The following is a 15,008-nucleotide window of genomic DNA, read 5'->3' as shown; positions in this document are numbered from 1 at the left end:
TTTAAGTTTCCTAGCGTATGAGTTACTTATATTGTTTAAATCCTTCCTGTCCTGATTAGAATTGTCTCAGTAGGGACACAGGCAGCAATAAAATACTGACTGATATTCTAATCCTTACCAACTCTACAAATAGGCTGTGGAATGTTTTTATTATTGGCATTCATTAGTTCAATTCCAAATCCAATTGTCCAGGTCTCTTCCCTTTTTCTCATTTATACACCAAAGTGTGCTCTTACAAAGTGTGGCTCACATTGCTCTTACATCTTGTCCTCCTTCCTTATTACCATCTACTGCTCTCTTATCCAGTACTTCTCTGTGATGCACCTTTAGGGTACACATCTTATCCAGGACTTCTGCTGTGATGCACCTTTAGGGTACACACACTAGTAGTTAAGCTGTTTTTGTGTTGCATTTAGCACAGGATTCCTCTCCAAGTCTTAGAAGCGTTTCTTGTCATTCTTTCCCCTATTAGACTGTAAAGCTGTAACTGACAGGGCCCCTTATACGATTGTTGCCTTTTCTATGCAGTATTGTAACAATATATGTTTATTGTTTTCAGTAAAAAATATCTTCTAAATTTCAGGAGCCTTCCTTGTGTGAGATAGAGGCAGCGTTATCTCTCGAAATGCCTCTAAAGGCGCATGGTTCCATGGGTGACCTACCAAAGGGATCGGAGAGCTTCCCCTCTGAGCATCCTGGAGAATTATCTCATCAAGGATTCAGACGCCGAGCTAACACGTTGAGTCACTTTCCTGTAACAGCTCAGGATTTTCCAGAGCCTGTGCAGAAAACCCCATCTGTTCCACAGAGAAAGCTCATGCGACATCACTCTGTGAGCACGGAGACTCCGCATAAAAGAAAGTGAGTACTCTCTTTATTGTGTTATTAAAGGCAATGTTCTATTGTTGTTGAAGAATGAAAACCAACAGAGCACAAAGCAGTCTGTATTGTGATCCAAATACTTCTCCCGTGAAATTATCACAGCAAAATCCTCCCATATCTGTTCGTTAAAGCCCCTCTTAAAGATCCAATATCTGGTGAAATCACACAGATGACCAGGATTTAAAATAAGGCGAATACAGTTAATATTAAAAAAAAACTGCCTCCTCTTCTTCTTGATTTTTACCTTTTTATTCTATGAAAATGTATTCAAGATTTATATATTTTGCCATATTTTACACCTTAGTATATTTTTATTCTCCAAGCAAACATTTAAAAAAAAAAACAATTTCATGGTGTTACCTTCATTGATTTGGCCTCATGTCCAGGTCCTGGAGCAAAGGAACACTTGAAACATTTGCGAAAGCTGCCAGCATTAGGATTCCATAATTGCCCTTGTTTCATTATAAGATGTATAGATCGACACACAGACTGAATTAGTTAATTGCTGTACCTTACCCTCGCTCTAGCCTTATTCAGTAAGAACAATATAGAAGTACAGCAAATAAAACAATGTAACCTATCGGATCTTAGTTTATTGTAGTCAGAGATGCGGTTTTCTGGGTTACTATTGAATTGCTGTTTGTTTTGTGTTACTGAAACAACTGAAGTGTTTAAGCTGTGGAGTATTTTGCTTCTGTGGAGGTTGGTGACATAGCTGCTTGTGAACATATGAGGAGGCTGATCTTTAAAAAATAAAATGTAAATAATAATTGGACTGGTATGTTGGTTATAAAGGGCTTGTTAACAACTAGCAACACTGGTCTTCTCTGCATGTATCGCTTACTGTGTTGGACATGGAACATGGTGTGTCCTAACTGATCTTCTGTAGAGAATATCTTTAAAAAATAAGTCAAGGCAACTGGACTTGCTGTATTTTTCTTGAAGACGTTTCACTGGTCATCCAACCAGCTTTCTCAATTCAGAAAAATACAGCCAGTTGCTTATTTTTTACAGATATACCATGACCTGGATGAATGAGAAACTTCACAGCCTTCTTTAGAGAAGGTCTGAAAGGTCACAAAAAAGATGCATGTATTGCTAACTGTGTTGGACAAGGATCATGGTGTGTCCTGTACATGTAGGTCAATAAAGCACAGGCAGCTATCTTTCCACCTATTATTCTCCAGGTGAAATCTGCTCGTCTAGGATCAGCCTTTTCTACGTGTTGCCCATAGTAACCAATTAGATGTCCTATTTTTTTTCTTATGATTGAGACATTATTGGTTGCTATTTGCAGCAGCTGTTTTTTTTTTTTTTTTCCTTAAGTGTTAAGAAAGTGGCACCATTGTCTTGAGATGTTGAATAATGTAGAGTGACACACCAGTACAGATAATATGAGAACCTGGGTCCTTCAGTAGTCGTGATTAGTAGTGGGTATTTCACCAGGAGGCTGCAGACTGACTTTGTGTGCTGTAAATACACACTGTTCTTTGTGGCATGTGTCCTGTGTGTCATCTTGCTTTACAAGGAGTAAGTGGGTGTAAGAACAGATTTGATGGTTAACCCCTCATTTTCTCTGAAGCACATGATATAATTTTATGGCCCCATTCACACCTGCGCGTTCCGTGAATGCGCACCAAAGGGCAGGTTTTCGTGCGCAATTGGTGTGTGTTTGCAGAAACACGGCAAAACGTGCTTGTGGTGGTCTTCTAATGGCACAGGTGAAAGCATGCACAAACACGGAATAAAAAAAACGTGGAACGCATGTCGGGGAAAATACTATAGGAGCTTTTTTGCCGCACGTATAGGGATCCATTAAAAATCAATAGGGGCACGTGGCAAACACGGCATACAAACTAGTGAAAACGTGTTCTGATGGGAAGTGCGTACCCACCATGCTCAGGTGTGAACCCGGCCTAAAGCTGCCTACACTAAATTACATTAGGACAGTTTACAGTTAGGTTTATGTTTATGTAGTGGGGACATTGTTCACAGTTTGGTAGAAGTCCTCGGCAGAGCTGCACCATAAAGGCAGCAGAAATTTTCATTAGTCCCAACATTCCTCAGTTCCCCTAATGTAACAATCCTAGAAACTCACCCCCACCCAGCTACCTTTGTAACTCAGCATATCTCCTACACTATTTAGATACTCCAAGAACAAATCTTCTTCAGCACTAGCTGTGCCTGTGCAGTGAGCGCTCATAGAATTAACTGGGACTATACTGAGGCTTGGAGAGGCCATGAGCCGAGTGATCATCGGTTTGTGATCACTCATCTCTTGTTATGTAGAGCTGAGCTGTGATAGCTGCAATGTCGCAAACTAGCTTTAAGTATTGGGAAGAGTATATTTGCTCTCCCAATACCTCCTTTAAGATTTACATGCTTCAATTATTCTTAATGTCTGCGTAGCTCATGCATAGCGTTACCATGTAACTTCCAGCAGAAAAATGGTAATAAAAAGCCACCAGGTAAATTCTGTGGGTGCAATGAACTATATCTCATATAATACAGCTTGATACTATTATATGCTTTCTCTGCTATGGATCTGACAACTACAAGATTTCATTATGAAAGGACCAGAAAAATCACAGAATAATATTGACACTTGCTGTGTACATTGGACACATCTTTTTGTTGTCTTCCTGCATAAAGGTTTAGGATCAGTTGAGACAGTTTACAGTACAACCTAGGCAATGTGGTTAGTTTGAATGTTTGTACGTATACAGTTGTGCTCAAAAGTTTGCATACCCTGGCAGAAATTGTAACATTTTGGCATTGATATTGAAAATATGACTGGCCATGCCAAACAACTGTCTTTTATTTAAGGATAGTGATCATATGAAGCCATTTATTATCACATAGTTGTTTGGCTCCTTTTTTAAAATCATGATGATAACCGAAATCACCCAAATTGCCCTGACAAAAAGTGTATATACCTTGGAATGTTTGGCCTTGTTACAAACACCCAAGGTGGTACAATGGCAATTAAAGGTTAATTTCCCACATCTGTCGCTTTTTAAATTGCAATTCGTGTCTGTGTAAAAATAGTCAATGAGTTTGTTAGCTCTCACATGGATGCACTGAGCTGGCTAGATACTGAGCCATTGGGTACAGGTCAAAAGACCTGCGTAACAAGGTAATGGAACTTTATAAAGATGGAATAGGATATAAAAGGATATTGAAAGCCTTGAAAATGCCAGTCATTACTGTTCAATCACTTATTAGGAAGTGTAAAATTCAGGGATCTCCTGATACCAAGCCAAGGTCAGGTAGACCAAGAAAGATTGCAGCCACAACTGCCAGAAGAATTGTTCAAGATACAAAGAAAGACCCCACAGGTATCCTCAGGAGAAATACAGGCTCTTCTGGAAAAAGACGGTGTGGTTGTTTCAAGGAGCACACTACGATGACACTTGAATACAAATGAGCTGTATGGTCAAGTTGCCAGAAAGAAGCCTTTACTGCGCCAATGCCACGAAATAGCCCGGTTACAATATGCCTGTTAACACCTTGACACATGTCTCAGCTTCTGGCACTCTGTAATTTGGAGTGACAAGGCCAAAATAGAGCTTTATGGTCACAACCATAAGCACTTTGTTTGGAGAGGGGTCAACAATGCCTAAAGCGACAATAATAAAAAAACATTTTTTTGAGGGGGGGAGGGGGAGCTCTAAAGGCATGGGGAATCTTGTTAAAATTGATGGCAAGATGAATGTAGCATTTCATCAGATTATACTGGCAGACGATTTGCATTACTCTGCATGAAAGCTGCACGCTTGGACTTTCCAGCACGACAATTACCCTAAGCACAAGGCCACATTAACCCTCCAGCGGTTACAGCAGAAAAAGGTTCTGGAGTGGTCATTACAGTCTCCTGACTTACTATCATTGAGCCACTCTGGGGAGATCTCAAACCTGCGATTAATGCAAGGCTACCAAAGACTTTGCATGACCTAGAGGCATTTTGCCAAGATGATTGGGCAGCTATACCACCTGCAATTCAGGGCCTCATAGACCACTATTAGGCTGGGTTCACACCTAGACGTATTGAATTTGCGCGTTTGTCGCATGTTTTTACCGCGATTCGCGGTAAAAAAACGCGTGACAAACGCCCGTTTCCGAGGGCTACTTGGCTGTATCCCAATGGAAACACGAGACCAAAACGCCCCAAAGAAGTACATGTACTTCTTTGGGCGTAGGCCGTTTTGTATCGCGTTCGGACGGGCGGAAATACAGCAAGGTGTGAACCAGACCCATTGAATACAATGGGATTTAGATGTTTGAGCGTTTTGTAGAGCGCTCGTCGAGCGTTGAACGCGCTACAAAACGTTCAGGTGTGAACCAGGCCTAACAGTACAAAAGACTGCAGGCTGTCATTGATGCTAAAGGGGACAATACACAGTATTAAAGGGTATGCAGACTTTTGAATAGAGCTGCAGCTAACGATTATTTTCAAAATCGATTAGTTAGCCGATTATTAAGTTCGATTTAATCGGTTAATTGAATAAAACATTTTTTTTAAAAGAATGGCTCCAGTGATGGGACTACTAGTTTGTATTAAGATTGCAGTGGATCACAGGAGCAAGCTTGGATCGGTGGAAGTAAAAGAGAAAAAAACTGTGGTGTGCAATATAGTGAAATGAAAAGTGTAAAATTATACAGCAATGAATGCAGAATGGCACCGGCTATAGGAGGAATACAACAAATCCCAGCAATACATTATAGCTGGCGGTATTCCGCATTGCGATGTATAATGTACTATTGCTGGGTGTTGTAGTCCTCTATAGCTGGTGGTATTCTGCATTGCGCTGTATAATGTATTATTGCTCGGATTTGTTGTATTCCTCTACAGCTGGTGGTATTCTGCATTGCGCTGTATAATGTATTATTAATGCAGAATACCACCAGCTATATAGGGATACAACAAATCCCAGCAATACGTTATACATACAGTGTACAATGTATTGCTGCGATTTGTATTCCTCTATAGCTGATGGTACATTGCTCTGTATAATATACAGCACAATGTACCATCAGCTACAGAGGAATACAAATCCCAGCAATACATTATAGAGCACCATGTTTGCAGGCTTACCTGAGCAGTCTTCCAGCAACTCGTATCTGAGATCGGGCCTGTCTATCGGTGGCGGTCATCCGCCCACACCTGCTCCTCCTTACTTTTTCTCCCCGCGTCCCAGTGCCGATCGTGGATGCGGGCGGTGAGCGTGAGGCGCAAGGAGGAGGTGCGGCGTGTGGATGCGGGTGGGCGGGTCTGGCAGTGGAGAGCGTGAGGTGGGGAGGAGGAGGTGTGGCGCACAGCGTCTGTGGAGAGGTGAACGGAGTCAACCAATCAGAAGCCGATTAATCGATGATTGAAAAAGTTGACAACTTTTTCAATAATCGATTATAATCGATTATGTCGATTAGTTGTTGCAGCCCTACTTTTGAACAGGGGTCACTTAATTTCTTTATTTGTTGCCATGTTTTGTTTTATGATTGTGCCATTCTGTTATGACCTATAGTTAAATATGAATCCCAAAAGAGATGTGTTTTTGCCTGCTCACTCGTGTTTTCTTTAAAAAAAATGTTACATATGTTACCAATTCTCCCAGGGTATGCTAACTTTTGAGCAAACTGTATATGCATATAAACAGTCTGTAATTGTTGTAGTAATCGAAGCGTGAAAATGAAATGTTTCCTTGTAAAACTTGATCCATTCCAGTTATGCTTGTGGTTTTAGAAGCTTTTTTTTTTTTTCATGATGGAGCTTACCTGTGTGTACAGATTATTAATTTTCCATTGACTATAGAAGGACACGTCTCCAGATAACCAGATTCAATCAGTGTAAAGCAAACATGCCACATACACTACACAGCATTTTGTGTGCACGTATTTGGTTTAAAGCCTTTACATGTACAGTATGTTTGGTCCCATTATAAACTAAGCTGTGTTCTCATAGATAATGTATGTATGATGTCTGAGTATCATGATCGGCAAAAGTGTGGCAATTTTATTTATTTCGTCCGTTTTATCCATTTATATATTGCTATTTTGTCACCAAACGTTACTAACTAGATTGTGTAAAGCCAGAGTAACCAGTGTAAACCAGCAGGGACTCGAGGAGAACAATCGATCTCTATGTTTAGATAGTGTCCTTGGTTGGTATGGAACCCAAGATGTGAAAGCTAAAAGAAAATGGCACTGGTTTTTATGTAGTTGATGCAATGATTATGAAAATATTGGAGTTTTCTATATCTACTTTAATAGGTCTAATTAAAGTTTGGTGACGAGCAAAAGTGTGCTTGAATACAGAAGTGTGCATCATTGCATTGGTAACAAGTACAGTATGCTGTTGTATGCAGAGAGGGGGGCATCAATAAAGTGGCGAGTGAAGGGGGGCATGCGGGAGAGTGGTGGTGGAAAGTGAGGATGGGGGTTAGAGGGAATGGTGATGAGTTTGCAGGCACAGTGGTGACGGGGAAGAATGTTGGCATGGTGTAAGTGGGTTTGCATGCACGGTCGAGAGTGCTGCCTCTGCTGTGGAGCTGTTGGCTGTAGCCCCAGATGCTGGCAGCAGTCCTCCTGACTAGCAGCAGAGGTCTGAAGGGGTGGGTTGGTGGTATGAGCTCCTAAGCCAGAGATTACAGACAGGCACATGCATTTTGGTGTGCGGCAGTACAGGTCTGTTGACATTTAAATTAATGGTATTGCATTGGATGCTGTGTTACTGTGCATTGAGGTAATTACCACAACGCACAGGTAACCATAAAACGCTTTCAAGGTAAGCGTTTTATTTGGAATAGAACACACAACTATTTATCACTCCTCCCTCCTAAATGAATGGAACTTCTTTATTGTTTTTTTGAACGTGTAATCTCTCCATCAGGCTGAAACTCCAAATACTCCATTTTACTTCCTGTATTCTTCTTTTACAAGAAGTATATGATAGGGCAGGTAGTAGTTCTCTAAGTGCTAGTTCACACCAAGCGCGTTCCAGGAGCAGAGCAGTTGGAAAACGGATCAAAACTGCATCCAATGTATTCCAATGGTATTTTGGGCTCTAGTTCACACCGCAGCGTTCAGTTCCACAGCATGTAAAAAAAAAAACTGCAGCAAGCCCTATTTTTCTTGCACTGGGACGCTCAAAAACGCATGCAAACACCCCTGGAGTGCACTGAAAGTGCATTGTAGGCTAAAAAATAAATAATTTTTACAAAAACGGCCGGAAACACATCAAAAATGCGGAAAACCCCACTTCACTGCATGTGCAGAAACTCATGCAGATCTGTTCTGCATTTGTTGTAAACAAGCCCTAAGGGTCTTTTGAAGCACAAAACTTCTGATCTGTCATGGAAAGAAGGCCTAATTTATACCACAGTCCTATCTAGAATGTGCAGGCCTTATGGCAAGCTTTGCATTCCCCTTTCCAGTAATAAAAATGCCACTCTACCTTCCCCTTTTATGTGACGGGTGAGAATGACTATGGTGGATCAAAGCACTAGTAATAGATAAATAAATACACCAGGTTTACCTTGAACCCAGATCTGCTAGCATCTACCACTTAATGGTTTCAGCCTAGCTCAGGGGTGCCCATAAGGTCGATCACTATCTACCAGTCGATCGCGTAGAGATTAGTGGTAGATCACGATGCCCTCTCCTGTGGTGCTTCACTGGATCCCCGCTGCTCTCCCCACCAGTATGCAGCAGGGATACGAGAAGTGAAAGAACCACTGCAGCCCGCGGCGGAGGAGGGAGCCGCTGTCACAGAACTAAGGCCAAACGGTGAGGAGAGATAGAGAGGGAGAGAGACGCTCGGCCAGGTTCTGACAGCCGGTGCCTCTCTCTCCCCTCACTGCTCGACCTTAGTTCTGTGACAGAGGCTCCGTGTCCTCCAATTTCTTTTTCTATTTTAAAAGGGAAATATCAGGGGGCTGTTTAGACCCCTAATATTTCCCCGAAGAGTAAAAAAAAACAAAATTTAAATAAATAATAAAAATAAAAAATAGTAAAAAAAAAAAAACACGTTTTTTTCTTCTTGCCACTGGTGCAAAAGAACCTGGCTCCGGCTATGCTCCCGAGGTGCTCGTGCGGCTGCCGGCTGAATGTGGCAGACGCTGCAGATGGAAAGGGGCGGGACACCTCTACCCATGTGCAACGTCAGCCACATGAGCACCGCGGAAGGACGCTGGGGCCTCTAGGACACACTGGAATGTAAGCCGGCCAACTCCCTGCGTTCAGGGGCAGGAAGGGGTGTGGGGTTGTATTGAAGTCAATGGGGCCGCGGAGCCATGCCCCCCTGCCCACAGTGCGATCGCCTGCAACTGGAATGCAGGCACATTAGTGCCTGCATTCCGGTCCAGTGCGATCTGCAAAAATAGTGCTTGCAGCATTTTTCCGGACCGCACTGGACTGGAACACAGGTGCAGGCGATCGCACTGCAATGCACCGCCACGCCCCCTACCGCCCCTGAATGCAGGTGATTTTTCGTTGGTAGATCTCATTGAGCTCATAATTTGAAAAGTAGATCTCCGAACAAAAAATTGTGGCCGCCTAGCTCATTCAATCATCACCTGTATGCTATGGAAAGAAGGACAGAAAAATACTGGAGAAAAACTGGTGAAAAGGAAGCTATGTCCACAGCTTACTGTTCCCTGCTATAGACTAGTACAATGTATGCAGAACTGTGTATTCTGATGTCTGCAGTATAATGTCCTTTAATATACTTGGCTGGCAATGTAGGGTCTGTTTGCAGAGAATGTGTGAATGTTTGTAGATAAGTGCATATAATCTGTCTATGCAAACAAATCAGTCTTCTTTTTGAAGACTTCCATCTGTTTACCTGCGGTGCAATTCCTACCTCTGCTGAAATGTGTCTTCTCACCCCTCCCCTCGCTGGTTGGCTGGAATGCTGGTGTCTAGTTCCAGCACAGACCCGAATGTGCCTGAGAGCAGTACAGCACAGTGTGAGCAAGCTGCTGCCACTTCTTTTCCTACATCTGCAACAGCATCCCCCTTAATTCTCAGGAAGCTAAGGCACAACTCAAGTGGAGACCCCACTTCAGTAGGCACACAGAAGAGGTGAGCAGAGATCTGTGTTCATTAGGTTTGTTCTGCATGTAACTGCTCGGTTGCAATGTAAGTCTTTTTCCATTTGAACTCTTTCTGCACGTATACTTGGCTTGTACAGGTATTTGATGTGTTTTTAAATATCACATAGTAGAAACAAATAACGATTGCTAGCTTGTGGTTATTTAAGCATGGGATGGAGTTGGATTGTGTAAAACTTTAGGAAACCCAAGAAAACTGTTTGAAGTGCATGCAAATGTGGTTTGTGGTGCAGTCACTCCCTGTTTTGGGTATGTTAATAAACTGTAATTATCTGGGGACAGTCTGTTATATTACTGACAGTAGCATATCTGGTGGTCGGTCTTGGTCACTTTTATCTTTTTGAGTAAGGGTTTAGTCAACACCAGAAGTATCACACAAATGCACCTAAAAATCTTTGCTTTTGTTAATGATTTTGAAGAACGAAACTGTTCAGAAATGAGCAAGTAATGGTGTTGTACAGCACAAAGTATATTGCATTTCTCTGATCTCTTTTTAACTCTAAAATGATCATTCTTGCTGTGCTGCAGAAAAATACATTTTCTTAATGACCGGGTCTGTCATTAACAGAAGGCCAAACTCTCCTAAAATATTCAAGAGGAGAAGGGCATTGTGAGACTGTATTTGCCTCAATTTTACATTTACTACCAATAAAGAATTAGGAACAATTTAGACATTGTTTTTTTGGAGGGGAAGTTAATGCTTCAATGTTCACTTTTTGCATGTCTGCACAAAGGAGCTTTTTGCAAGTAAATAAAATATGCATATAATCTTATGGGAACATTAGAATCACTTAAAAAGCCCTGAAATATCAAGTAATTAACAGACAGCCCCATGGTCTGGTGACTGTCTCTTTTAACAGACTCTAGAAATATAGTGAGGGCTATAGAATAGAAATAGTGAGAGCTGGTTTATTACTTCCTAAGACAAGAGGTGATCAATGGGAGAACTTTGAATGTGATGCTGTATATTTGGGCTGTGGATGGGTTGGATTTTACAGCTGGTCATGTCTGATCCGTGTTTTCGTTTCTCTTCTCACTTTTCCTTCTTCTGAACTATGCTTTCAGCCTTTTCTACCGTTCTTCCTCTCTTCGCAAGAAACTTCACTCTTCTTCCTCTGTGCCAAACTTCCTAAAGTTTTTGGCTCCTGTAGCAGAAAATAGCTCTTCTGACTTTGACAAGGAACGGTAGGTCTCTGCACTGTCTGTCTCTGTCACTCGCAAGGAAAGATGTCCTGTCTTCTCAAAAGGGAATTTTCAGGAAAACTAGTAATACAATTTTTTGGTGTCTTTATAAAGGTCCCCACACACCTTACGATAATCGTGGGAAATCCTGCGATCGTACGATTTATCGTAAGGTGTGTGGAAACCGTGCGACCTATACTACTGTAAGGTCGCACGACTTTAAACTTACGACCATGTTTCAAAACCCGTTGAGCATCGTACGATGTTCGGCGGGTGTGTAGCATGTTCGTAAGATGAAAGGCGGACGGGCCGGTGTGCGCAAGCGCACACTGCCCGTTGGGCATTGCGGTCATCGGAAGCCCGCCCCTCAGGGGTCGTGGCTTGCGATCATCGCAAGTACGATCTGCCTATGCAAGATAGGCAGATCGTACGTTTTTTTAAAGTACCTTACAACCATCGCAAGACAAAAGTCTTGCGATGGTTGTAAGGTGTGTGCCCAGCCTTAGAGTGGTCTGCAGAGATTTCACTCCTTATACTAAAATGAATTCTGCTTTTGCTACCTCTTTCTAAAAATTCTAGTTGCCTAGCTGCCTTGCTGACTCTGGCATGAATATGTTACCACTGACATGAAGCAAGTACTATACGGAGATTAGAACTGTTCTCTCTGACTTTTTAGGATCATTTTTCATATTTTGGGTTACTTACTCAAAATGTACTAATAGTGTATAATGTAGCTATAATCAGCACAACAGGAGGTTGACTGCTATTTAAAGGTGGTGGTCGGCCCTTATATTTTTTTTTTCATGAGAGGTTTACTTTAATTTCCAAGTTTCAGGAAATGTAATGATTACTCACAGCAAAAATGTGTACTGTATCTTTATGATCTAATGTCTGTCCTTAAAGAGCGTGTACAGTGGGTTTCTAGATCTTCTTCTTTTTTAAATTATGTTCAGCATCTGAAACTTTTTTTCTCTTTTATTCATTGGCGGACACAGTTCTGCGTTAGTTAATTGTCTACTAGGTATATAGCCACCTGCAGGAGTTGGCCACTAGGAAACAAGATGGCTCGGGGGTGGTTAGGAATCAATCACTATCCCTGGATGCATCGATCGTGCGCCCAGGGATGTGATTCTCCTCTATTGATGGAGGATAAATGTCAGCACAATAAGGGTCTGTGTCCTTGGGCTTCTGTTTTCATCAGAACTTTTGCTCACCTCATAAAAGCCAATGGGAATGCGAAAATCAGCATGAAGTAGCTTAGTAGGTCAGCCCAATGAACCTGTTTAAGTGTAAATGATCTCAAATGTAAGTGAATGCTTCTAAAGGTATATGTTGCATTTGACCATCAACACAAGCCCTGAAGCTGTTTGAGAGCATATCGCCTTAATAATGCGGTACCTGAATAAAAGGGGCTCTTCCGATATCTTGAAGCATATTGTTAATATAAACCTTAGGATCCACATTTTCCAAAGTAAAAGTATTAGAATCATTCACATGCCATATGTACTTTTGACCTAGATTTGCTAGTTTGTCTACTATTATAATGAATAATATTGCACTTGTTCTAACAATTAAAACAAATTTCATGTTTACCCATTCATTGGTTGCACTTAAATAGTGCTGATCTCGAATGATTATTAGTTTTATTAAGTTTCGTGATATGAATTTGCTACCTTTTTAATATGTGTAGTATGGGTCAAGAGATGTTTAAAAAAAATATTGTGCTCTATTCAGTAAGACAATATAGATCCAGAGTAGGAAAACTCCGGCCCTCCAACTATGTTGAAGCTACAAATGTCATCATATATCTGACTCTTTGGATCATGTCTGTGGCTGTCAGTCTTGCAATGCCTCATGGGATTTGTAGTTTCACAATAACTGGGGGGCTGGAGTTTGCCTACCCCTGGTATAGAGCATTGTGACTGTGCAAGATCCAGAAGCCCCTCTTCCTGGCTGGGTGTTAATGCACTTTTGAAATAATCATTGCTTTTGTACTGCCTTACTGAATAAAACCATCACAGTAAGATGTCATTTTTTTAAAGCTTCTTTTCTAACTGTTTTGATTCTGGGAAGCATCAAAACCTCTTTCCACAATGTGGTAGTGTAAGAGTATTGGCTCCTCAAGGGACCATCCTTTCCTAAAACCAGGGAGTGCTGTATTCTGTGTTGTGCGGGAGTATGTGACTATACATTCTAATCTTTTTTAGTGACTTTGACTGCACGTCCATCAACAGTGAGGTGGAAACTACAAGCCCTGTAAGAACACGGCGACATTCTTGGAGGCAGCAGATTTTCCTGCGTGTGGCCACACCCCAGAAGGGATGCGATTCTCCAAACAGATTTGATGGTACGAGTTCCCATTTTTGTGTGCACAAGGAAATGTGTATGCATAGAAATATTGCATTCTGATCACTGTATGCGATTTAATTTACCCAATTATATTATGTAGTATACATACCAATTTTGTAAAATAAAGGATGTTTAAAGATGGCATTCCACTCACCAACCAGCATTATAGCATAGGGGTGCTAAATCATATTCGGGGAGCCCACCCACCTTCCAGTAATTCATTAATATACAGTATGTAGTTATAAACTATGCGCACCCAATTTCAATGTAAAAGTATTGTATTGATGATTTGATACAAATGGTATACAAAAGGCAATACAAAACTAACTGTATTAGCAAGCAGCAACAAGGTGATATACATAATTAGGGCTGCGGAAATTAACGATTAATTCCTCGATTAATCGTTACTTTTTTTGATCGATTAAATTTTTTTGGATCGGTACTCACCTCTCCGCCGGCTTCAGGGTCTTCCGTCTGAGATCCTGGGACATCACGGACATCGACATCACCGGACTCCTTCCCCAAGTGGCTCTGTCGGCTAACAAAGAGAAGGGGGGAGGAGTCCCGTGACGTCCTTCTATAGTGCAGTGTATACCAGCCAGTCGCATGCTGTGCTGGTTCTCCTGCTGTCCCGGATCTCTCCACCATTGAAGACGCCGCTTTAATACATATAAGGTTCTAACCTCTACTAACCTGTAACTACTCCATCCCTACTGCTGGGGGAAATTACCATACACCCCCACCAGCTCTGGGGTTGAATCCCAGCTATTTACTGTACCATTAACGGTTGATGATGTAATGGGTCCTCTTTCCTCCGCTACACCATTGGAAAGGATTGAGGCCACATACTGACTAGCCGTCAAGAACACCTTTCCGCAGCTGTGATCCTAGCGACTTACTAGAGTGGCGTGACAGTCGGCTAACGAAGGGAAGTGGGAGGAGTCCGGTGGCTGTGATGTCCGTGACGTCACAGGACTCCTCCCCCTTCCCTTGGTTAGCCGACGGAGCCACTTGGGCCGGTGAGTTTGCCCAAGAAACTTTCTGCACGAGCGCCAGCCAAGCCAATGACCTATACACATACAGCACAGCAATGAAGTAATAAAATTAACTAGGATCACACTAATCCAGCATGTTATTATTCTGAGTTGCCCCACTCAAGCGGCGGCCATATTGAGTGGGGCACGTGAGATAACGTGCTGGATTAGTGTGATCCTAGTTCATTTTATTACTTCATTGCTGTGCTGTATGTGTATAGGCCAATGTAGTTGGATCTGTATGTGCATTATAATTGATTCAAAAAAAATTACCAGCCCTAATAATTACACAAGCATTTCATACAAAGGTTTGTAATGGATAATGAATAAGCATACCGAGATAAAAGGCCACAATAATAATGTCAGGCAGATGTGACAAAAAAAACCCTAACTAAACCCATTTCTCAAGGTGGACCTCAAAATTTTCAAGTCAGTACGAACGCTGCAGGTAGAA

At 41.8% G+C, this 15,008-nt stretch overlaps 1 protein-coding gene across 2 annotated transcripts in view; it reads left to right on the top strand.

Annotated features, from left to right (window-relative positions):
* TBC1D1 (TBC1 domain family member 1) overlaps positions 1-15,008 on the top strand; it is a 173,585-nt gene that overhangs the window by 109,842 nt on the left and 48,735 nt on the right. Inside the window, exons 10-13 of one of the 2 annotated variants that reach the window (XM_018567234.1) lie at positions 584-861; positions 9,802-9,960; positions 11,055-11,174; positions 13,379-13,518. In XM_018567234.1, coding sequence (XP_018422736.1) covers positions 584-861; positions 9,802-9,960; positions 11,055-11,174; positions 13,379-13,518 — 697 coding nt within the window. The remainder of the gene's footprint in view (positions 1-583; positions 862-9,801; positions 9,961-11,054; positions 11,175-13,378; positions 13,519-15,008) is intronic. The other variant, XM_018567235.1, reaches the window with a different exon arrangement.

This window comes from Nanorana parkeri, unplaced genomic scaffold (assembly GCF_000935625.1).
Source record: "Nanorana parkeri isolate BGI_ZX_2015 unplaced genomic scaffold, ASM93562v1 scaffold1024, whole genome shotgun sequence".
Taxonomy (NCBI): Eukaryota; Metazoa; Chordata; class Amphibia; order Anura; family Dicroglossidae; genus Nanorana; species Nanorana parkeri.
This window is presented reverse-complemented; position numbering and strand designations above follow the sequence as displayed.